The sequence below is a fragment of the Rhinatrema bivittatum genome, chromosome 2 (genome assembly GCF_901001135.1).
Source record: "Rhinatrema bivittatum chromosome 2, aRhiBiv1.1, whole genome shotgun sequence".
Classification (NCBI taxonomy): domain Eukaryota; kingdom Metazoa; phylum Chordata; class Amphibia; order Gymnophiona; family Rhinatrematidae; genus Rhinatrema; species Rhinatrema bivittatum.
The window spans coordinates 55,316,841-55,342,285 of NC_042616.1; the positions used below are offsets into that span (position 1 = coordinate 55,316,841).

Sequence of the window (25,445 nt, forward strand, 5' to 3'; positions counted from 1 at the left end):
CCAGGCTACAAGTCCCTGGCAAGTACCCAAAAACTAAGTCTATACCAGGCTACTGATGCTAGTAATAGCAATGGCTATTTTCTAAGTCAACTTGGTTAATAGCAGGCAATGTATTCCATTAGCCACACATTCAAGGGTATGCAAACTTCTGAACACGACCAAGTTTGACACATGCTTTCACATCCCCCCCCAGTAATAGGGACTGGCATAGCATAAACCTTCACTTGCAGACACCATGCGATTATTCCTTATTTAAACTTTGCCCTAAAAGTGCAAAGTCCAGTTCCTTCCAACTCCTTCTACAATTTCACCATCAAATCAGCCAGTGGTTGTCACTGATGTGCAACGGCTGGGTCTCCCACCTGCTTCAGGGTGAGACTGCTACCGCTACCCCTACCCCCATCTGCCTTCACTAGGCCGAGGAGCAAAAACATAGACACTCTTATTCATAGATGCACTAATGTAATTTATAAACAAGCAAAAAGAATCAAGAGGAAGGATGAAAAATGCCAAGCTTATTTCTTTGCAACTATATACGGTACTTGCAAAATACAATAAAGAAAAAATCAAAAAAATACTCCTGCAATCATTGTAGACTAGAGCAAAGGAATACCATCTTCAGCACCTGCTAGAAAATCTAACACAAACTAGAAAACTTTTGTGCCTACAATATGACATTGGGGATGTTTAATTGTTTGCATTCTTCAAAATATATGCTGGGGTCATAGGTTTCCTTTAACTAAAACAGGGCCCATAGGAATGGTGTAGCCTTGGTTTTCATAAATGTTTATACATGTAGGAGCAGAGCAGACTGTTAACCTGCAGTTGGACACGGATAGAATGGGCACTAATCAATCCCCTAATGCAATAAGGGGATTAGCGCGTATTCAACGCGTGTCCAATGCAGACTGAATGTAATAGCGCTCAGCACATGCCAATGCATGTGAATGAGGGTATTAAGCAATCACTCCGGATGCAAAAAAAAAATGTCTCAGATGCACATTTAACTCATTAACACCGGCCTGGAAGTGTTAACAGCTGAGCACATCTAAAACAAGTACAGAAAAACAGAAAAAATGCTTTTCTGTACTGGATCCTACTCAATATCTTTGTGATATTTAAGCAGGATGAAAAATTAAAGAAATAAAAAAAGTTTAAAAAAAAAATAGGTTCAGGAAATGGACACTCAACTGACAAGCTTTCTCTTCCAGAACCCTTGGCTTCTGTTTTCCTTGCCAGCTGACAGCCATCAACAAAAACAGACACTGATAAACCCATCATCATTTTCCGTGACTGCCGTCCGTCCCCCCCCCCCCGGTAAGGAAAACAGACACCGGGTCTATCGGCCTTGGTTTTCCTGACAGCCGGCCATGGCTCAGGAGAAGACGCCACCCTAGCATTTCCTTGGTAACACGACCCCTCCCCCCCCTAATTTAAATATTGCATGGCAACCCCCTTGGGGGCACCAGGGGTACGTTAAGAAAGCAGGTACTGACTGTTCAGCATCCGCTTTCTACGTAAATTTATTGCATCAGCCCCATAAGAGTGGCAGAGGTAAACATGTCCTACAAACATCTCTCACGGCCTTGCTGCTGATGCCGGAAGTAGGAGCACTGTTACAGCATTTGTTCCCCATATGGAACCTGCTGCCTTAGCCACTGTGAGGGTAATAAAAACAATTGCCACAGTTAAAACACCATTTCAACCATAGACCTGGGCTTTTGGAAAACTGACCTCACAGCACGCAAGTAAAACTCCCATTACCACAGGCAGGTTTAGCACTACAGCCATTGTTTTAGATGAACTACAGCAAACAGGGATAAAGCTCTCTACAGGTACTTTTTTTTTTTTGCACACCATACAATTTTGCCTTGTTATTGCAAAATATTTTAGCTAAAAGCTAGCCCCAGTGTTTGCACCAATATAGCCCATTTTAATTATTGCCCACTAATCATCAAACAAGGAGAGATTGTGTTTAAAAAATAAAAAAGTACATGCCGACTTTCAGCAAATTTGTGGGGGTCCTTTCCCAATTTATGTCAAAGGGAAAGAGTCCAATCCCACACAGAATACAAATCACAAGGTAAACAATACAATTGTGCAGAAGGTACTGCCTTCTGAAGCAAGCTAGAGCTGCTGCACACATTTACATGGTCTAAGGAACAAGACAGGCCATGGGGTGGAAGTAGAAATGCACACATTTTCTGCCTGCTAAACAAGATGCAGATGTGCAACAGTCCTTCTGCATCAAGAACTACAAGTTACGCATTTCCTTCCTGAGACTACAAACCTGAGGGAGGAGCTCATATCTCTTTCTGGAGCTGTTCCACTTCCAGTGCCCTTGCTGCTTTCTTCCACGCCAGTTCCTGCACACCATTTTTTTCCCCACAGTCATCTGGAAGCTTAATCCACTCAGTTTCATCATTAAACCAAAAACTATGCCCCGAGTCCGGCAGCTGTACACAAACATGATTATGTAGTCTGCTTAGCACATCCTCAAAACCCATCCAGGGTTATACAGGCACAATGGGGAAAGGACTGTCCACAGCCTCCCCTAACAGAGAGAAATTAACTCTCGGAGCATAAATTAACTTTTATTTAAGGTAAATAGCAATGTGTGTGTGTGTGTTATCAGGTTTGTACAAATTACAAGTCTCAATCATTCCTCCACCACTGTCTCTGCGTAGCTGCAACTTGCGTTGTTCAATAGCTCCACCAGTATGGCCAGCAGCTGGCTGTGCTCCTGCTGCAGGGGCCGGGGCAGAGCGGGCAGCTCGTGACACAGGCACGTGTCCACCATCCTGAAGAGTGCCCGGCGAAAGTCACTGAGCAAGCCCACTGTGCGCGAGTCACTTTCCAGCTTCAGGAGGTCACTGTCGCTCAGGGCGAGAACGGCCTGGCAGCCATTGTCTGCAGAAACAGAGGAGGCGGATGGAAGTTGAGAGAAACAGAATACAGCAATGCTATCAAGCAAGTGGGTCAGCTTCCAGCTAACTTGACCAGCAAGGTGCAAAAGCACCATTTAGAGTACGGGCTAGCCAGAAGCAAAACATTTTGCCTGGAAGGAAACATTTAGGGGGGAGGGGGGGAGGTTCTCCAGTACTATATTTTGTATGTATAGGGTCCTTCATTTTCAGTTTAAACCGATTTTCACCCATAAGTTCCCAGATTTTCCCCAAAGGTAACAACCAGTTTCTGGTAGGCTCCCTACTCGATGCCCTACTCGAAAGCTGAGGTGAGGTGCTGTAGCCTCAGTAAGCGTGCTGCTGAAGGGGAAAGGAGAAACCTAGAGCCACCAAGGGTAAGGAGGAGTGCCGTTACAGTGGGGGATGCTAGTGAGGAGAATCTAAATAATGGGGCAATCAAACTAAATAAACTCAGATATTTAATGACGACTCATTTTTCTGGATTTCAACTGATTTTTTTCCCATTTTTTGTTCTTGTCATAATAAACCCTGATAAATTACCAGGGGGAAAAAAAAATGAAGGTCACTATGTATACAGCAAGTTTGCTTACCATAAAGGGTGTTTTCTGCAGATAGCAGGCTGAATTAATCATTATACATGCTGATGTCAGCTACCCGGCACCAAACAGACCTTTCTTTCTACTGACCATGTGCAGGAATTCCCGCTTGGGCCTTGCGTTGTGAGCCTCCTCTGGCTTTTTTTTGTCCAAGCATAGCACAGACGAGTATCTTTTCTCTATTTTGTTTTTAAATATCTTAGCTTTATCTAAAATGTTGCCACAAAACATTTTTTCAGTTCAAATAAAGAACAGAGGATTTTTTTCTTCAACATTAAAAAAAACCCCCAAAAAAACCAAAAACTATTGCCTCCAAACTTCTCAACCTTTACAGAGTCCCCTCCACAGCTTCCTCCTTCGTTTCGAGAAGAGCAGTGGGACGCCAGAAAGGCATCCCTGAATGGCTGAGAAAATTCTAAGGCGTAATCATCTCTTACAACCTCCAACACCCACCGGTCAGAGTTAATCTTTACCCACTCCTCGTAAAAACGAGACAACTTGCCCCCTACCGCCACCAGTGAGGAGTTGGCGATCCTGGCTTCATTGGGATGGCATATTCCCTCCAGTCCCCTGACCACAGCCGCCTCTGGAGGACCTGCCTGCCCCCTCGAAATAACCGATGACGACTGCTTGGAACCCAAGGAGGAAGACTCTCTCTCCCGGACTGAAACCTCGACTTGCCGAAGCGGGACGGAAAGACCTTATTGCCCTTGTCCTCAGGAGCTGATTCTCTTCCGAATCTCTCTCTTTTTTTATATTAAATGCAAGGACCTTGTTCAACTGAGGGTGACAGAGCTAGACTTTCACCTCAGGAGTTTCCTCCCATCTTTCCCTTTTCAGCCTACCAGGCAGTAGTCTTCAGCATGGGATGCTTGCCTACTACCTGCTGGAGAGAGAGAATACTGGCAGGCCGAGTTCAGCATGGACGCAAATAAGGGGGGACATCGACAAACCTCTTGGTCTCCATCTCCTGGTTGGTAAGCATAACTCATTCATCTGCCCCAGTCTGATTCGATGAAGAGGAAATGCTCTTTATCTATTCAGTCAGAAGGAGATAAAGCTTTCTCTTTGATTTTCCCACTTTTAGACCAGCGTCAGTGAATTCCCATTCCATACTAATTATGACTGACAGCTCTATGTAAAGAAAAGAACTTCGCAAGTCTCCTGGAGACCTCCAGAATGGGATCCCTCTCTAACTTTGGATTCTCAGTCTACTAATGAGAAATCTTAAATAATTTCAGCATTTGAGATATGAGAGAAACTAACTACTCTCTTTTAAACATCTGGAGGACAGAGGACGCCTCAGTATCTACTGAGAGAATTTTCTTTTTCAAGACCCCCGACAAACTGTTCCTCTCCATGTCCAAGGTGGACTGGCTGGAGGTAAGGATCTCCCGGATATCCTAGAAGGTCCTTTTCCTAAAGAGTGACATCTCTTCATGGAGGGGGGGGAGGAACGACACGGATACAGATTCCCCATGAAAAGCTGAGTTCGGAAGATCTTTTGAGAATTAGTTATCTTGTGTCCCCCAGGCCTGCTTAGCAGGAGAAAGGTCCTATACAGGACCTTTAGGTAAAAAGGGACATTTGATTATGAGCTCCCCACAGGAGGAGCCCTCAAGCCTTCAGAAGAAGGCTCTGGGGATGGAGGCCTTCTCCAAAAGAAGCCAACCCCCAAAATCAGGGGAGACTATGCAAAGCTCTCCATTTCTTGCCATCATAGCATGCTTAAAATGGCAGCATCTCCCACCAAATAAAAATCACCCAGGTCCTCCCCCCCTGCTGTAGCAGGCTGAGCTTCAACACTATTGCTCCCATGTGGTCTCTCACACCAAGGAACCTTGCAGCATAGGTGCTCTGGGCGTCCCCACCTTCCGCAGCCACCGTGCAGTCACACTGTAGGCACGTGAAGGAACTCTGGCCAGAGGCTCCACTGGACAGTATTTTCTTCGGCCCTCCATGCTTCCCTTTCCCCCCACAGCTTTTCCAGAACAGAAGCAGCAGCCACTGGAATCCAAACCCAACCGTGCAATCAATCCTCTCCCCATTGGGTTTTTATTTTCTTTTAATAACTCGATCGATTATCCTACTCAATGCAGAGACCCCTTAAACAGGGAGGGAACTGGACCACAGCCCACAATACTGGACGATGCTGAGGAGGGGGAAGTGGGGAGAAAAGAGGAGGAAAAGAAAATCAATAAGCCACAGGCCCGAAAGAAGAATTTCAATGCCCCCGAGGCTCTACAGGGACCCCCAGAGAACAGTCAACCAGGAGCCCTCCAAGCACTGGACCAGTTCAGAAATATCTGCACCCAGTGGAGACAAATACTACAAGGTTTACGGCTGCACTAGCTCAAGTACTGTGAACAATGTCACGGAAAACCTGTAGTTCTCTCTCTCCACTTGCTGGCAGGGAGGCATAACCCGCTCATCTGGACTGGTATGGCAGGATGATAAGAAAATAGTTATTTTCAATCCCTCTCACTCCAATGTTACAATAAGTTAATTTGGGGATGTCTTAAAGCTATTAGGATATAGTTCACCTAAGGTAGCAGGTAAGGGCTGGAATAATAAAAAGGCCCGAGTACCCCTCCCGGGGGTTCAAATACAATCAAAGATAGCTCAAGCATAACCATTACTATAACCTCAGCTACCTAATCACCCTGCTAGAATATCTGAAGACCGCTACACAAGGTGACCACACAGACGAGTAAGGGTTAGCCACATTTCTATCAACAATACGCTAATCATGGTACCCCAGCTGTCAGAACGAATGGATATTTACATTTTTGCCCCAGAAGAAGCCCACGATACTTACCCCGAACTTGGACTTTGCTGTCAGTTAGCAATAGCACTGCAAGAGGGTGCACCATGGAGGAATCTCGTACAAACACATTCCCATTGGACTTCACCGCCAGGAAATAGGTCAGCCAAGAGCTCCACGGCCTTTGTGCCTCCCTAGACAAGAAGAATAAGTGTCGGTATTAGCATTTCACATTATTCAGGACCACCAATGCATCCCCCTCCAAACTGCCTCGCTGCTAAAATAATCCTGGCACGCCATCATAAGTAGCAAGTGAGATCCAACCAGAGAGGGCAGAGCCACAAGGAACAGTCTTTGGCAGTATACATTCTGACCTAAGTTTAGGATGTAATAGGTCAAATTGCTTATTCGAATGGATTACACTCATTTGTCACATCTAAATGTGGGCAGTGTTCTGGAATCCCTAAATATATGTTTACCCATCTATTCCAGAACGCTGCGGAAGTATAGACTTTGGGAATATGTTGAACACCTATTCACCTATTTCAGAACACAGGCAGGCAATTTAAGAGGGATGGTTCATATTGTATTATAATTAAGGAAAATTTACAAAGCTGCTAACAAACAAAATGGTGTCCCTTACAAGCTAACATTAGGAACATATCATGATCTATTTCTCATTCAGAATCTGAAGTCCAAACAAACAGTTTTGCTCAACAGTTTTCATCATTATAGCAGTGCACGGCTATAAACATTTCTATTTGTGATATTAATGTGTTAATGCTTATCTTTCTATTAAATGAAAGTGCATTCTGGGATGATGCCGCAGGCTGGGTTCCTCTGCTCCCCCAGTTGACTGCAGCTGGGCATGTTGTAGAGGCAAGGAGGGAGTCTCGGCCATCATACATCATCATCTCATGGCCAGATTTAGGGTCCACGCTGGCTGGGCTCCAGGAGGAGTCGGGGTTTGGAGCCCTCAGCCAAGCATTTTCACTGTGTGCTAGCTGGGCTGAATTGGGATAAAGATATGGAAATAGGGGGGAAACTCATGAATGCTCATGTCACCAGAGCCCAATAAAGGCCAGGTCCAGTTGAGCTGGAAGTATAAAGTAGCAGAAGGCAACTGCCAAGGCCCCCGCAAAAAGAAATGGTGCATATAAAGCACTCGGGTGCCATGACAGGAGATTTCACTGTGCAGACAGGACAGATCATAGGCAGTTTGCACATGGTTTTATAATATAGTAACATAGTAATGTCGGCAGAAAAAGACCAAATGGTCCATCCAGTCTGCTCAGCAAGCTTCCCTAGGTAGCAACTGCTAATCCGGGCAGGTTACCCCCCATGTTTCTCTTAAGGGTAGAAACTGCCACTCTGTGCCATTATCCTAAGTTTTATGATAACAAACGTTTCAACTAGCAACATTTTTTACTGGGTAATGAGCTTTCTTGAAAATTCAGACCGTGCTGCTTGATGTGCATGCCTTATGGACTTTGCCATAGAAGAAGTTCTTTGCTTTTTCCCTTAGGCCTGAATACCAGTAGCCCAGACCTAGAAGTCAGGGCCCTCTTTATTATTGTCTGAATCCAATTTCCCTTTTCAGCCTGCTGTTGAAGTGAGGAGCAATTTGCAGTTGCATTAAAAGCATCAATACTTATTGGTTAAGGGTAATCATCTCCATGCCTTCTGCTAAGGATAGTAACCACCGTACCAGCAAGTTACCCTGCTGCACGCATTTCTTCATTTCCGTCCTCTAACCTTTAAAGATCCACAGTGTTTATCCCATGCCCCTTTGAATTCTTTAACTGTTTTGTCTTCATCACCTCCTCTGGAATGGCATTCCAGGCATCCACCACCTTCTGCATGAAGAAATATTTCCTGACATTCGGGCCAGTACAGTACAGTTAACCTGCCATTGGACATGCGTTTTCCCTTACCCCTTATTCAGTAAGGGGCAGAAAACGCGCGTCCAACCCGCCAAACCTAATAGCGCCCTCAACATGCAAATGCATGTTGATGGCCCTATCAGTTATTCCTGCGCAATTCAGTAAGTAAAATGTGCAGCCAAGCTGCACATTTTACTTTCAGAAATTAGTGCCTACCCAAAGGTAGGCGCTAATTTCTTCGGGCACCGGGAAAGTGCACAGAAAAGCAGTAAAAACTGCTTTTCTGTGCACCCTCCGACTTAATATCATGGCGATATTAAGTTGGAGGTCCCGAAGAGTAAAAAAAAAAAAAAAATTTAAATCAGCCAGCAGCTGTCGGGTCGAAAACCGGATGCTCAATTTTGCCGGCCTCCGGTTTCCGAGCCCGTGGCTGTCAGTGGGCTCGAGAACCGACGCCGGCAAAATTGAGAGTCGGCTGTCAAACCCGCTGACAGCTGCCGGTCCGGGCCAAAAGGAGGCGCTAGGGACGCAGCCCGATTGTTCTGAGTCATCCCCCCTGGAATTTTATTTTGTAACCCCTAGTTCTATTGTTTTCGTTCTAATGAAAAAGGTTCAAAGTTTATGTATCATTAAAACCTTTTAGGTATCTGAAAGTCTGTATTATATCTCCCCTACACTCTCTCTCTTCAGGGCTATCCATATGCATATCCTTCAGCCTCTCCTCATAAGTCTTCCAATACAGACTCCACACCATTTTGGTCACCCTTCTCTGGACTGTCTCCATCCTGTCTCTATCCTTTTTGAGATACTGGCTCCAGTTCTGAACACAGTACTCCAGCTAAGACCTCACCAAGGACCTGTACAGGGACATCATCACCTCCTTTTTCTTGCTGGTTATTCCTTTCTATTCAGCCCAGCATTCTTCTGGCTTTATCTATCATCTTGTCACATTGCTTTACTATCTTCACTTCACCAGACACTATCACCCCAAGATCCCTCTCTTGGTCCATGCATACCAGTCTTTCATCCCTCATCACATAAAGCTTTTTTGAATACTGCACCCCAGATGCAGGACTCTGCACTTCTTGGCATTGAATCAAGCTGCCAAATATTCAACCAATTTTAGCTTCTTAAATCACTTTTCATTCTCTCTACTCCTTCAGGCATGTCCACTCTGTTACAGATTTTATGATCATCCACAAACGGACAAATTTTACCTTATATCTCTTCCTCAATTTCACTCAAAGATATTGAACCAAACCGGTTCCAACACCGATCCCTGTGGCACTCCACTTAGAGTTCTCTCTTCAGGGTAGGTTCTATTTACCATTACACGCCGTCTCCTATCAATCAACCAGTTTGTAATCCACGCCACCACCTTGGCACTCACTCCCAAGCTTCTCATTTTATTCACAAGCCTCCTATGCGGGACCTTATCAAAACCTTTGCTGAAATCCAAAGTAGATCACATCTAGCGCTCTTCCTCTGTCCAATTCTCTAGGCACCGAATAAAAAAAAAAAAAAAAAATCAGATGTCTGACAAGACCTTCCCCGGTGAATCCATGCTGCCTCTGGTCCAGCAGCCCACCAGACTATAGACAGTTCATTATTCTTTCCTTCAGCAGAGTCTCCATTAAATGTTCCCACCACCAAGGTGAGGCTAACCGGCCAGTAGTTTCCAGCTTCCTCTCTCCCACTCTTGTGAAGCAGGATCAGCACCACTCTTCTCCAATCCCACGGCACCACCTCCGTTTAGAGAGGACCTGCCAGCACATCTCTGAGCTCCCTGGGATGTATACTATCCGGCCTTGTTCACTTTGTTTACCTAGCTCATCCCATACATTCTCTTCTGTAAACAGAGTTTCATCTATCCCATCCCCGTTTATGGTCTTGTCAACAAACAACAGTCCATCTCCAGGGTCTTCTTTAGTGAACACTGAACTGAAGTATTTAATATTTCCGTCATTTCTTTGTTTCTCTCCACACATTGATCCGTGTCACCTTTCATTTTCACTAAACTACTTCTGGTCTCCCTTCCTTCTCTGATATATCTGAAAAATGTTGTTCTCTTGCTTTACACCTCTTAGCAATCATTTCTTCCATTTGACTTTTTGCTTTCCTTATTTCTCTCTCTGTATCTCTTAGTTTTATCAGATATTCTTCCCTTTGGTCTCTTTTTTGGGGATCCTTTATACTTCTTGAGATATGAGACACAGGATGTGCACACTACCAAACAGCATCAAGGTTTGGGCCTCCTGCAGGTCCCTTTAACAATGTTATGGCCTAATTACATCACATATGCATTATGAAGAATTAAGACTTCGCTAAATTTCCTTTCCTTTACTTCTGCTAAGAACGTGTGGGTTTAGTCCCCTCATGCAGCAGTTGGAGGCAGAGTTCCTTTTTGATGACCTCACTTGGCAGGCATGGAACTAGATACAGCCAGTCAAAGCTAAATTTAAAGTACAACAACTAGCAAACAATAAAAAAAGGTTAAAACAAATATAACATTTTGACCTAATCTCAACAAAAAACCACAAAAATGAAATAATTTATCTGAAAAAAAGAAGTTATCAATTTATACTACGATAAGCACTTTAAAAAATCTAATCTTGGAGGAATGAGAAATCTCCTCAAACCTTTTCCCCCTTTTATTAGACAATTTAATCGATCAGATCTCACTCTCACCGAGGTAGCCCAATTTGCACATCCCAAGGTGAGCTTCACTGGTGTAACAAAAGTAAAGAAAAGGACATTATCAGATAAGTTACTTTCCCCATCCTTGTCCTTCCACTCCACCAGTCAAGAACATGTGGGGATGTATCAAAGCAACATTACAATGGGTGGCTGAATTGCAAACTTGCTCTTAAGACAGCTGTCCCAAAATTAGCTTCCTGTCTCACAAGAACATTCAACCTATAATGCTCAGACATGCCTGGCAAATGAACCATAGAGTTGACCAAGTTGCCACTTGCTTATATCGACCGGATTTTACTGCGGTTATCTCCACTCACGATGAAAATTATGCTCAGTCGAACAAATGCTGATACCCTCCTCTGGCATTTGCAGCCCCTGAAGTAAATATGCAGTCTTAATCCATCCTGAGATGGTCTCCCCTTTAAGGCAGTCTCACCCTTACGTGTGCCACTGAACAACATAATCTAGGAGAATTATGAAACTCACTTGCCAACTTTAAATATTCTTTACACATCTCCTAACATCTAAGAACTGTAAAGATTGCAGGCCCCTGCAATCCCTTCTCATCAAAAGATGGTAATATAATGCGCTGATTAAAATGGAATGCTGAAAGCATTTTATTAAGGATGGAATAGGTCTCTGAATTACAGAATCCTTACTAAACTTTAGAAAGGGAATCTTGCAAGACAAAGATTGTAACTCCAAAATGCGTCGTGCTGAGTTAATTGACAATAAAAACAGTTTCCGATCCCAAGCCCTTCAGAGTCTTTTGTTCCAACGGCTCATAAGGAGGGCTTGTTAATGCAGCTCACTACCAAATTCAAATTCCATAACAGTATCACAGGCCTCAATGTAGGATTAAGGTGTTAACTTCCTTGTTGAAAAAAAACGTGACATCTCCTTGTGAGACAATATGCATGTCTCTTCAATGCAAGAAATCACTGTAACTTGTACCTTTAAAGAATTCAAGGCCAGGCCCTTGTTAGAATCCTTCTGGAAGAACGTCAGATTATCTATTTGGGTCACTGTGGCTAACAGCAATACGTTGCACAAATTCGCCATACCCCCACATAAGCAGGAAATATAACGCAGCCGACCGCATCTTGAAGCACTATCCCCTGGCAAAACATACCGCCTGACCCGTTTCGTTCTAATGGGGGATTTCAGAAGAAAAAAAAAAAATAAGGGTGACCCTTCTTTTGGGCTATAAACATTGCTGCCTGTAGCAGGGAGGTAGAGAGGGGTGGCTACTGCATTGAAAAAGGGCAGGTCCAGCACAGCTCTCAATTAGGAGCACAGATTAATTCCCCATGGAAGGAGAGAACAGTTATCTGCCGTCATTACACATGGCTGCCATGCACTTTGTCGAAGTCAGTGGGCAGACAGAAACACTAGACCCACCTGACAGACTGGCTTCCCTGCCTGCCTGCGATTCCTTGGGACATTAGGATTTGGGACATTAGAATTTAGCAACACTAAGATGGCCGCTGTTCTTGCTGGGCTTCTGTAACTTGCGGTGGGAAATAGCGGTGATACAGATCCCCACTGCTGCATACACTCCAGAGGATCCCAGGAAATTTAATTCCCCCCCGAATATCGCTGGGTACCAGAAAGCTTCTGTTCATCCAGCCTAGCCAGGCCCTAGCTTCCAACATGAGAAACATAACTGTCATCTGCTGGAGACGGAGAATACTGGCAGGCTGATGTCTGTGCCGTGCTATATGAGTGTGACATCAGCGAGTCAGTTGATCAGCCTCCATCTGCTGGTTGGTGTATATAACAACCCACTTGTGTGGACTGACCTGCCTGAATGCAGAGGAAACTCTTTGCAGAATTCTTTTTAGAAGTTAACCTTGTTCTAAAAACTGACAGTTTGCATCCCTTCTTGGATAATCTCACCCTCTTCTCAAGAGCCATGCCGTGAGAATGGAGATAGGTTTCCCATTATTACTGATCCCTGGTGAAGGAGACCCTCTAAGCTTTGAAAATACAACGGTCAATCCCTTTCCTTTATTTTTCCTAAATCATAGCCTGTCTGACTTATCTTAGCCAGTTAAAAGCTCTGGTTCTTTTTCTGCCTTTAAGTAGATTAAAGGCAATTTGAATAATAAAAGAGTGTGTTACCTTCTCTCCTTGTCAGCCTGTTATCACATTAAAGGAATGGGAGCCCTTGAGTTAGTGGGCTCACTTTGCATCCTGATAAGAGGTGGTAAGCTTTCAAATTGTCATGGCTGGGTGGCTTATCAATTGCATGAGCTTGGCCTCCACAAGCATTTCAGCTCAGAGACAGGTCTATCCAGTAAAGTGCGGCCGCGTTTACCCCGCTCCTAACCCGCATTCTACTCACTTTCCGGCCGCGTTAGCCCTTCCTGCGATCCCGAATCCCCTTTAACCTACTCCTACCGCATCCTAAAATCCCCGGGCAACCCCTTCTGCACACGGCATGTATATTGCATGCAAACGAGCGAATTAGCTATTCCCTAGCATCCCATAACCCGCGCCCCGACTATCGCTATCTTTCCCTGCAGTTTTAACGCGCGTTTAACCTGCTAACTTACCGCCTACCCTTACCCCTGCGGTAGAGGCAGGGGTAAGGGTAGGCGGCAAGCTTTCCCCCAGCCCCCGCTCACCTGCCCCGGCCGCGATCATGGGTGCCGGTCTCCGGGGCAGCCCCAGTCCTCTCCCCTCCTCCCGAAGCAAAAAAAAAAAGCGAAAAAAAAACGTTGCAGCCCCCTCCGATGTCCGGAGGGGGCTGCAAAAAGTAAGTCGCTTCGTACTGCCAGCCCCTTCTTCCCTCCTCCCGGAGCAAAGCTGCTTTTCGCGCCCTGCTTCGGGAGGAGGGAAGAAGAGACACTGACAGTGTGAAGCGGCGAAGCAACTTACTTTTTTTCCCCCCATCGGACCTCATCAGCCCCCATCGGGCTGCAAAAAGTAAGTTGCTTCGCCGCTTCACACTGTCAGTGTCTCTTCTTCCCTCCTCCCGAAGCAGGGCGCGAAAAGCAGCCTTGCTCCGGGAGGAGGGAAGAGACGACACTGACAGTGTGAAGCGGCGAAGCGACTTACTTTTTGCAGGCGTCCATCTTCGCGAGCAGCTGGAGGCAGGAGAGGACGTCCGATGTCTGGAGGGGCTGCAAAAAGTAAGTCGCTTCGTACTGCCAGCCCCTTCTTCCCTCCTCCCGGAGCAAAGCTGCTTTTCGCGCCCTGCTTCGGGAGGAGGGAAGAAGAGACACTGACAGTGTGAAGCGGCGAAGCAACTTACTTTTTGCAGGCGTCCATCTTCGCGAGCAGCTGGAGGCAGGAGAGGTCGTCCGATGTCCGGAGGGGCTGCAAAAAGTAAGTCGCTTCGCCGCTTCGTACTGCCAGTCCCTTCTCCCCTCCTCCCGGAGCAAGGCTGCTTTTCGCGCCCTGCTTCGGGAGGAGGGGAGGGGGGACTGGCAGTCCCGACTTCCTGGTATCTGTCATTTCAAATGACATTTGAAATGACAGATACCAGCGTGGCGTGAAGCGTTAGGCCCGCGCACCCAGGATACTGTATAGGCGCTTTATCCAGTAAAATGGGTTGCGCGGGCCTAACGCTTCACGGACCCTTCTTAGACGCGGTTTACATTTGCATGAAATTATAGTTCAGGATCGAGCAGTAGGTGAGCTGCACTGTGCGTGCGGCAACCGCGGGTGCGCCGGGCACTAACGCAGCTCTTCCTACCGCTCGGTACTGGATAGACCTGAGTGTAAGCAGATGACTTTTTTTTTTTTTTTTTTTTTTTTTAGAAAAAGGCCTGCTCAAACTATATATTTAATGCTCTCCCAGAGAAAAACAAACCCCATCAGAGGGGTAAGGTGAGCTGAGTCGCTGTCCTGACTTGCTTCATTGCAGAGAACAATCTGCAGGAGCTTGGCCCTTAAGATAAACTTGACTCAAAAATAGTTTAAATGCTATATCGCAACCATGAAATAGCCATAAAAATTCTCTTTAATTAAAAAAAAACAAACCAGGTTGAAGCTTGTCCATAACTTTCAATCCAACAGCTGGAAACAGAGAACACTGGCTATATCTGGCTCCATGCATGATATACATCAGATGATGTCATTAAAAAAAAACAATTCTGCCTCCAACTGCTGGATGAGGGGACTAAACCCACATGTGCTTGACTAGTGGAGCAGGAGGACAAGGAAAGTATATGTTTAACATAGAGGCTCCCTTCCTTTAGATTTCATTGCCAGGCATGCAGATTCCACCGTGGGCCCTTGGTTGAGTGTTTTTTTTTTGCACATGCTTCTGCTTTGGCTGTCTCACCCCTTCAGCATCAACTTTATTTTTTTACCCGTCGCTCCTTCAGTAGTTTAAGGCAGAAAACAGTAAGCATCACCCTGGTTTTCCATGCTGAGGCCGTATCTTTCAACATCCTGCACTGCCCTCTTTCACGGAGATGCTAGAAGCTGCTTCCTTCTCCTGGCTCAGCATGAGGTGGAATGGCCTGAACAGGGCAGTTACACTTCATTTGCTCAGTACTTGCCTGTTGATGGATGACCTGTGAAGAAGAATAGGGCCAGTTTTGGTCCGATACACCACACTGTTGGCCTTAAACTTGCCCTGCTTGGTCACTTTGCCACGTTTCACCTGGAAAAGAAAAAAAAAAGTCATGGGGGTCTATAGGGAGATATCTCATGTTTTACCACTGATCCACCAATTATGAATTATAATAGCCATGTACAGGCCCCAGACATTGTCACAGCAAGAGAAGGAACTTTGCCCAGGTAAACTGCACTGTCTCAGTGGAAAATGAAGAACTTTTGTCCTGTTACACTGAATGATACCTTATCAGATGTGCCTGTTTACATGTTCCTGTGTCAATAAGAGAAACCAGACAGAAGGACAATATGACTTAAGCTCCTAAGCAGGAGTTATGGTTTGGCCAAACCAGAGTGCAGAGGTCATACAGACCCTTGGAAGGAAGATTGGGGGGGGGGGGAGGCCCAGCCTGAGATGAAGAAAAACACTGAAACACAGCTTAGCATACAGACTTGGCAGTTCTCCCCTCCAAAGGAATGGGAGGGGGGAAGAAGACCAGCAATATGGCAGCCCCCCCCCCCCCCAAGTAATGGGGAGGGAGGGGGGAAGACCTGCAATGTGGCAAAAGACCCTCCACATACCACATGGTTCTGCATGAGCTTATGCATATTTATCAGCTGGAAAGTATAACACAGGAGGACAAAGAAGAAAAAAAAAGGAGGTTGAAGGACAGATTCCCTGCAGAGAGCGACCCTGAAACCAGAGAGAAAGAGGCACAAAACCCTGGGAAAAAAACCCGGAGAGCAGATCCTGAGAGCGACCCTGAAACCTGTGCCGAAGCATCCCTGAAAGCGAAAGGGGGGGGGGACAGAAGCAGACCAGCACTCCCCTGCCATCGAAGGGAGAAACCGGGTGTGACCCGGAGACCGGAGAGATGAGGTGCCTGCTCAGAGTAAGATGAAATCCAAGACGGTGAGGGGCAAGAGCATGCCCGGATCGCCGACAAGTTCCAGAGCTAGAAGCAAGTTTCCTTATGGGACCACTGCCCGCTCTGCCAGTACCTCTCCCCTGCCCACATTCTCCAGCCCTCCAGCCGCAGCCTGCTTCAGAAATGAACAGTGGTATCTCCTGAAGTCTGACCAGGGGTAAGTTAGCCATCAGTCAGGCCGATTCAGAAGAGACTGCTGGAGAATGGGTGCTCCATGTTGAGCACCAACTCTGCCAATGAGAGCCCAGCCACCTCTCCTGGGCGCGCGATCCTATATTTAAGAACATAAGAACATAAGAAATTGCCATGCTGGGTCAGACCAAGGGTCCATCAAGCCCAGCATCCTGTTTCCAACAGAGGCCAAACCAGGCCACAAGAACCTGGCAATTACCCAAACACCTAGAAGATCCCATGCTACTGATGCAATTAATAGCAGTGGCTATTCCCTAAGTAAACTTGATTAATAGCAGTTAATGGACTTCTCTTCCAAGAACTTATCCAAACCTTTTTTGAACCCAGCTACACTAACTGCACTAACCACATCCTCTGGCAACAAATTCCAGAGATTTATTGTGCGTTGAGTGAAAAAGAATTTTCTCCGATTAGTCTTAAATGTGCTACTTGCTAACTTCATGGAATTTAAATGAGGGGGGTCGTGCTAAAAGGAGGCGCTAGGGACGATTACACTCCCCTAGTGCCTCCTTGGCCCAGGAGATGTGGCTCTGTGAACAGGTTCAGGAAACAGACGCTCAAATTTTACCAGCGTCTGTTTTCCAAACCTGCTGACAGTGATCGGTTAGGAAAATGGACACTGGCAAAACTGAGTGTCCGTTCACCTAACCATTCACTTTTTTTTTTTTTTTTAATATTTTTGATTCAGACTTAATATCGCTAGGATATTAAATCGGAGGGTGTACAGAAAAGCCCTTGGGCAGGCATTAATTTATGAGTATAAAATGTGCGGATTGGCCGTACAATTTACTTACAGAGGGCCGGGCAACTAACAGCCTCATCAATATGCATTTGCATGTGATGAGCGCTATTATTTTTTAGGTGGTTTGGCCGCACATTTTCGAGGCGCTAAACCCCCTTACAGTATAAGGGGTAATAGATGCCCCTCAAACACACGGCCAAACCCATTTTAAAACAGTGCGCATGGCCGAGTGCACTTTACAGAATTGGCCCAAATGTTAATATATTAAGCATGCTAAAAGCATGCGACGTGCGTGAAATCACCCATGGTACAGAACTTTATTTAGGGAAAACCGATGCTTAGTGATCAGGATGTTAAAGACAGGAATTGTTATTTTCTAAAAGCTAAACCCTTGTTTCTGTAAAGCCTTCTGTAAAACCCTTGTTTCTGTAAAGCCTGTTGCTGTTAAATGTTTTACTGTTTTTTTAAACTGTTACCTGTAAAGCCTGTTGCTAATTTATTGTTTCACTGTAAACCGAGGTGATGTATGTCTATACGTACCGCGGTATAAAAGAATCTATAAATAAATAAAATAAATAAATAAACCCTGCCAAATCTGATAAATAAAAGTCTATTTCTGAGGAGAATACACGTGGTCTTTTCTCTTAGGATCGCAAGTAAGATGGGAGGGCAGCTGGCAGGGTCTTGTAGCAGACAGATCCCTGCACCCCTAAACCTGCTTATAGGTCTATCAACATACAGAAGAGGCCTTTCCAGAACCAAAGCCCAACGTAATCCGAGCAATGCCGAAGCTCTCAGAAGCATGTCTGGTTATTTAGTTATTTTACATACCATCGTTCCAATGAAGGTCACAACGGTTTACAAAAGTAATATTTGTCCTTTAGGTCCTGACATGGAAAATCTGTTTTCCATCCCATCAAATTGCATTATATACTTATGTAAAGGCACTAATTGGCCAGAAAAATAGGCCAAGTAACCAAATTCACTCTTAACAGTATCACAGAGGCCTTTATAGATATTACTGGAGCAGGTCACAAGCTTTAGGTAAAGTTTGATAGTTCCTCTTTCTAGTTAATCCTGTTCTCAGAGTCATGCAAGCTGTATTTTATAAATTTTAAAAAGCCTCCGAGACCAACATGAGAATATTTATTGGTACAAAGTCTGATGGAACTGGAATAAGCTGACTTGGAAAAGGTCTATGGAAAAGCCTACTGATGAGCAGATGGGGTAGTCAGAAAGCTAAGTATAGTGAGAAAGATGAGAGCTGGGCAGCCCCCAAAAGACAAGAGCAACAATAGGACAAGGGAGTTTTCCTCATGCACTCTTATTCACCTAACACACATAGTGAGACTATACAATGAGAGAGAGCTGACACAATAAATCTGTTGGCTGTTATTTAAAAAAAAAAATTGTTTTTAGACTGAGTAGATTATTTCCAGGTATATTTATTATGGCCAAACAGCAAAATTTCTACATAATATACTAATAGAAAATTTTCAGGTAATAATGGCCCTAACTAAAATGAACACAAAATGGCTGCCACTCTAGGATCATCCTGTCTTCTCTTTGCATTTTAATCATTTTAAAATGTTTTACAATTTTAGTAAATGAGGCTTTTCACATGTAGTCAATCAGCTTATACATGTCCTGGACTTCTGTGACTGCGGGGACATCCAACTCCAGGCCGAGCAGTTTAGCTACTCATGGTCCAGTCCCAGACACTGATAACAGAGGTTGTGACCATCTGTTATAGACACTACCTGACCGGAGACATAGGTTTTGAAGCCACTTAGGGTGGCTTTCTTTTTAACTGACATCACTTTGAAGAGAGGTTCCAAAGAATTCTTCCCTGTCATTTTTGAAGTTCTTTCACTATTTTGTTTGGGGGGGGGGGAGGGGTTAGCACTGAAAAGTGCTGTTGAAGCAGTGAGACAACAAGAAAAAGAAAAGCAAATCTGAAGAGAGTTTGAAGAGGAGAAACTGATTAGCCATCTGCACTCTAGCTCAGACAGAAAATGATTGAGGAGGCTCCTGAGGCAACATCCATGCGGAAAGTCCCACACATGCTCAGTAGAGCTCAAAACCTATTAGCTTGGAGAGATGACTAAGTTCAGTACCACCAGATGACGTCACCTACAAATCGTGGCTAATTTAGCCTGCTTATCAATGAAAGGGGAAATTTAGTCTTATCTTAATTTACATTCCTTGAACCGTGCTAGATCACGCCACTTAAAGGTTGTTTCAAAAATGTTTTGTGGGAATTATTTTTTCTGATAATTTTTATGGACTGTAATGATTAGATAAAAGTCACAGTCTTTATATTAAGTGCTTCTTTTGTCATTTTGCAATGTATTTATGAACATACTGCTTTTCACGCATACAATTTTTCAGTAACATTTTCATGTTGTAAACATTTTTTTGGCTTGCGCTCACTAGAATTTTTATTGAGTAAAAATATTGGATTGAAAAATTGATTTAAGATATTATATACCAATTTTTTCTTATTTTTGGTTTTAAGTATAAGTGGTTTTCGATATATACCTTCTTCCTGCTAGACCAATCCAGATGCATGGGTCTATGCTACCCTGCCAGCAGATGGCGTCAGAGAACCACAACCTTTTCAGTGACATCACCAATGATAAAGAGTGATACAGCTTGGGAACATGCTAGTAGTGTCCTTATGTCAAGCAGTGGAGTACAGAATACCCCTTTGACTAACTACAAAAAACTATGAAATAGTCTGAAAACAGGAAAGTTTCTTAGCTGAGGAAATCGGCCTGAACGTCGTCTTCTTCCGTATCATGAACTGCTGAGTTGTAGGAGGCTCTGCTCTGCCATCCAAAACAGCAGGCTTGCTTTCTGAGCCCTCAATAGGCTCCAAGAGTACATTTGTCTGTTACATAAGCTTACTTCTGTGGTATTGCCAGAGCGCACCTGAACGGTTGATTCTTTCATTAAGGGCAGGATGTGTAACAGAGCCACATTAACAGCCCATTTATGACAAGGCTTCCCAGGGAAATAGCCACCTCCAAGAGGTCCAAGACCTTTACTGGCCAGAACAGAGGGCTCAGATGCTGAGCCCCACCGCAAAAAGATATGAGACAATAGGCAGGGCAATTGGGGAGACACAGTATCCCGACACCAAGTGAGAAGTCTGCAAGAGGAACTGCTGAGTCCAGACACCCCTCCCCCCTTTCTACTCAACCAGACCTCACAGGATGCTGGGAGCCACCTCCTGTTTGCTCAACCAATCCCCAAGCAAAGCCTGTGAGCTACTGTACTTAGCGGGCCCAGCTCTACCAAGGAACCAACAAAGAAAACTTCACAAGCTAGAATAGAGGCCTGCTCCACTATAGGAAAAATTATAAAAAAAAATGTTTGCCTTAGGAATTGAGATCCTGCGCTACCAGGGGAATCTGCCCACAAGCTGTTTTCCTGGGACTGTGCTCTAACAGGGACAATGACCAAAGATTGGATACCTGGGACCCAAAGAATCCTGCTGCATCAGTCCAGAACATGTCCACCATCTGCTGGAGATAAAGACTATTGTCTGCACCATGCTTTATAGTTAGTGATAAACACAAACAAGGTGGTGATTCTCTATCTCCATCTGCTGGCAGGATAGCAAAAACCCAGGCGCCTGTACTAGTCTAGCAAGAAAAGGAATATGTATTAACATAGCACCATACAAGAGAATTCACATGGCTATGATTATCCCTTCTCTGAAGACCTTACAATCTATGTGCAGTACATGAAAAGGGCTTGAAAACTATCCCGGAGACTTGCCAATCCAGTGGTTGTGGCAGGGAGTAGAAAATCCCTTACTCTATCATTTCCTCTCTCTTAAAACTACTTTCCGTTCTGTTCCTCAGTTTCCATCCCTTCCTTCCAGGTCCTCTTTTCCACCCCATATCCCCCCCCCCCCTTCAGGCTCCTTTTCTTCCTCTTTTCTTTTAAGGCTCCTCCCTTCACTCCACTGATCTAGCAGTGAGAGCATTATTCAAGGGATACAGTGAGCAAACGTTCCTTGTCCCCATGGGTGCTCCTCCCCTCTCTCTCATGCTCCTTGCCTTCTAGACAAGAAGTGCATGGGAATATGGCAGCCACCATTCTGGGAATGCATGCCCTCACCATGTCCCCCACAAATGGAGAAATCACCTGATAATTTTGTTTTCCTTAGGTAGACAGATGGACTCAGGACCAATGGGTTATGTGCTCCCCTGCCAGTAGATGGAGACCTGGATCGCGAGGACAGAGACCTCACTCGGTCCCCTGCAGCTACCTCGGGATCAAGGAGGGGTAGCAGAGGGGACACCAAGGAGGTCGATGCCGAGACTCCCTTCCCTTGCGGGGTTAGAAGTCCCAGATGCCGATGACGGATCAGATTTCTTAGCGCCGAACAGCTTTTCCATTTTGTCTAGACGTGCCCAACAGCCCTTGGGGGTCATCTGAGCACAAAGATCGCAAACATCGTGCGATGTCTCTGGGCAGAGGACACAGACCTCATGGGGGTCTGTGATGGACATGGTCTGGGGGCACGGGGGGGGGGGGGGCAGCGGTGAAAGCCGGATGACGCCATGTTGAAAAGAACATGGCGCGCGGTCGATGGGAGGTGACACCATCGGAAATCGACCTCAAAGTACCACAAAAAACGTACTGAAAGCGATGAGCAAAAAAAACCCAAAAGCACAGAGGGACCTGATGCAATGCGGGAAGGACGAAAAAAGAAACGGGATTTCTCACAGAAAAGCACGAGATCCACAGCCGCGAGGCTTCAGCTTTGCAGAAAGAGATACTGAAGAGGGACACCCCCCCTGCGTGGATAGCGGCATGCTGGGCATGCTCAGTGTGTCTGTCAAGGTTTCTAGAAACTGACAAAAGCTTTCCATGCCGGGCTCCATCCGATGTCGTCACCCATGTATGAGGACTAAAATCCTGCTTGTCCTTGGAGGAAAAGGAACTATAATCACCGTGTATGCCATCACTGCGCCTCGCTAACAACCTCCGAAGCGCTGCCTCCGCCCCCTGGCCTTACCTGAATGAGGTTGGGGTAGAGGCCTGCAAGCAGTACTCCTTTCACCAGCTCCTCTTCATCACTATACTGGTTGCACTGGGAGTAGGCCTGGGTGCATTCTGAGGGATCAGACACAAGGAATGCTTCGTATGTGTTCGCTGAAAACTGTGCAATAAGACCTGCATGCAAAAAAACAAAACCACAGACACTATTACATGTTTCTTTTTGTTAGGGAGGATAGAGTATGTAGGAATGCATTACAGACAGGGCTATCCTGGTGGAGAGAGAGGGGATGGGGGGCTATAATGGATACAATCACCCCAGGCATGTTTCTGCCAGTGACTAGGGCCATGCCAAAAGAGAAAACACAGAGACTCTTTATTGTACTACAAGTGGGAGACAATATTTTCACAGAGGAGCACTCCTCCTTCTGCGTGCAAGCATGAAATGCATCTTCTGAGGTGAGGAGTTCCCCTCAGGCCCTGCTCTCTCTAGGATCAACTGTGAATACAATTAGATTATAAGTCTAAGAAGCCAAGACAAAGCAACTCATTCTCCTGGCACTAAAGAAAGGAGAATTGATCAGGACTGTGTGTGGTTGACCCTTACCAGCCCTAGTACCTGTCATAAAAAATAATCAGCATTGGATCAGAACATGCAATCGGGTGCAAGGATAGGCTACGCAGGAAACCAATTCCATGCAATTAAGCTCTGCGGTGGGAGGATGTGACTGGAATACAAGGTGGCACAATGAGGCAGAGAAAGAAGACCAGGCTGAGAATAATCAGGATTTTGTCCTCTATTAGGAAAAGGCCATTAGTGCCAGATTATACACCTGATAAATGCATCTCCCACAATTCTATTTTGTCCCACTGCCTTTGGAGCTCTACCCAGGACCAGAGTTCCTACTTTACATACATTTGGTAGCACAATATAAATGATAAGAGGCCAAGAAAAGAAGTATCAAGAATTCAAGGAAAACAGATTTTGACAAAGCATATGCATTCTTCCTGGAAAACCAAGCTGCAAGTAAAACATAATACTTACTTCAGCACAGACAGCCAAGAACGAGGATTAGGGGACACTATGAAAGTAACTGGTAGCAGATTGAAAACTAATTTAAGGAAGTATTTTTTCAGCTAATGCACAACTAAACTGTGAAATTTCTTGCTGGAGGATGTGATGAAGGCCAGAGTATAGCTGCCAGATAGACTTGGAGTTCACCAATTCTTACTTCTGGATCTCCTTCTCTACTGAATACTTGTAAGTAACCTGGACTGGCTGCTGGCAGAGACAGGATGCTGAACTCAAAGGCTCATTGGTCTTACCCAGTGCGATACTTTTTATGTTCTTAAGAACATAAGAACATGCCATACTGGGTCAGAGACAAGGGTCCATCAAGCCCAGCATCCTGTTTCCAACAGTGGCCAATCCAGGCCATAAGAACCTGGCAAGTACCCAAAAACTAAGTCTATTCCATGTAACCACTGCTAATGGCAGTGGCCATTCTCTAAGTGAACTTAATAGCAGGTAATGGACTTCTCCTCCAAGAACTTATCCAATCCTTTTTTAAACACAGCTATACTAACTGCACTAACCACATCCTCTGGCAACAAATTCCAGAGTTTAATTGTGCGTTGAATGAAAAAGAACTTTCTCTGATTAGTTTTAAATGTGCCCCATGCTAACTTCATGGAGTGCCCCCTAGTCTTTCTATTATCCGAAAGAGTAAATAACCGATTCACATCTACCCGTTCTAGACCTCTCATAAGACACTGTAAACCACAAGAGTGATAATAAAACTACAGGCAATTGTGCCCATAGCAGCAGCTCCTAGTCCGCTACCTGCCACGCTGAAAGTCAGCTGTCTACTTTCTAGAAACCCACATTGCACTGTATAATTTACCCCATTTTTGGTTTTGGTACAGATAAAGCTAAAAAGAGAAAAGCCCAGGAGTGAAAGAACACAATCTTGCCGGCTCACCTTGGATGAAGCGGAGACTGGGGCCATGCAGCATGTTTTCCTCCAGGTAACAGTCCCGGGCACTGCTGCTGCGCTCCCTCAGCACTTCATTCCAGCCCGTCACTGCCCTAATGAAGGCCATGTGATCACTGCTGCTCTTCCCACTCAGCCAGGTCTTTACCTGAGGCATAAATAAGGGATCAGTGAGAGGGGAAACCAGGAGGAAATTTCCTTTGAGTTCAGCCAGACCAAGCCAGACGTAAGAGTTACGTCCACCAATCAGCAGAGACGGAGACTAAAAGGTTTGCTTTTATCACTGTCCCGACTGCAACCCACCCACACAGTTATAACCAGCATGCAACACAGAGACAATAATGGAATTAAACCATGAGGCATGTAAATGGATGTAAAGGCTGCAGCTTTATCAAACAAATGTATTTCTTAAAATAACCTGTACCCAAGCCAATAAATTATAAGCTAACTGGGCTACACTCCGCCTCCACCGTGGACCAAGCAAGGTAGCATCTTAAACCGGCCCCTCGCCTTGTCCCCAAGCAAGGGGGGCCACATCCCCCGAGGCATACCAATGCCCTGCCATTCACCGTGAAGGCATCAACCTGAAACCGGTCCTGTGCAGTGACCCCCTGCATCACATCTGAAACCCCACCACCACCATCAGCTCGGGTACCACCACAGATATGAGATAGGATGAGCACTTGCTTCATGCATGGCACCCACCCATTAAGTGCGGCCACCATTACCACCCTAAAACAGATCTTCCAGAACCTCCTGTAGAGCATTGTTAAATAGGTCATAGCCTACAGACAAACATCGGCGGCTCTGTACATACCCTCGCATTGAATATGTGCCCAACTTTGCCTAATTTGGTGTCCCCAAACTTTTAAGTCCATTTGCTGATTTTGGCAGTTCATCTTCTTGCACCCCCCTACCCCACCATCTTTGACCCACTCCATTTTGGGTACAGGATGTTGTCAGACCACAAAATGTGAATCCATGGAAACTAAAAAGCCAGTTCAACCCAGTCAGACTTAATCCTGTTAAACATAAGAACATAAAAAGTTGCCATACTAGGTCAGACCAAGGGTCCATCAAGCTCAGCATCCTGTTTCCAACAGTGGCCAATCTAGATTATAAGTGCCTTGAAAGTA

The 25,445-nt window shown here is 45.3% G+C and overlaps 1 protein-coding gene across 2 annotated transcripts in view; it reads right to left on the reverse strand.

The window, feature by feature from the left end:
* Positions 1 to 1,818: 1,818 nt before the first annotated feature.
* DHX30 (DExH-box helicase 30) overlaps positions 1,819 to 25,445 on the reverse strand; it is a 122,826-nt gene continuing 99,199 nt past the window's right edge. For both annotated transcript variants that reach the window (XM_029588181.1, XM_029588182.1), the window contains exons 15-19: positions 24,298 to 24,457; positions 22,335 to 22,492; positions 15,382 to 15,485; positions 6,342 to 6,481; positions 1,819 to 2,910 (exon numbers count right to left, since the gene is read on the reverse strand). In XM_029588181.1, the coding sequence (XP_029444041.1) occupies positions 2,660 to 2,910; positions 6,342 to 6,481; positions 15,382 to 15,485; positions 22,335 to 22,492; positions 24,298 to 24,457 (813 nt within the window). In that variant the 3' untranslated portion in view covers positions 1,819 to 2,659. The remainder of the gene's footprint in view (positions 2,911 to 6,341; positions 6,482 to 15,381; positions 15,486 to 22,334; positions 22,493 to 24,297; positions 24,458 to 25,445) is intronic.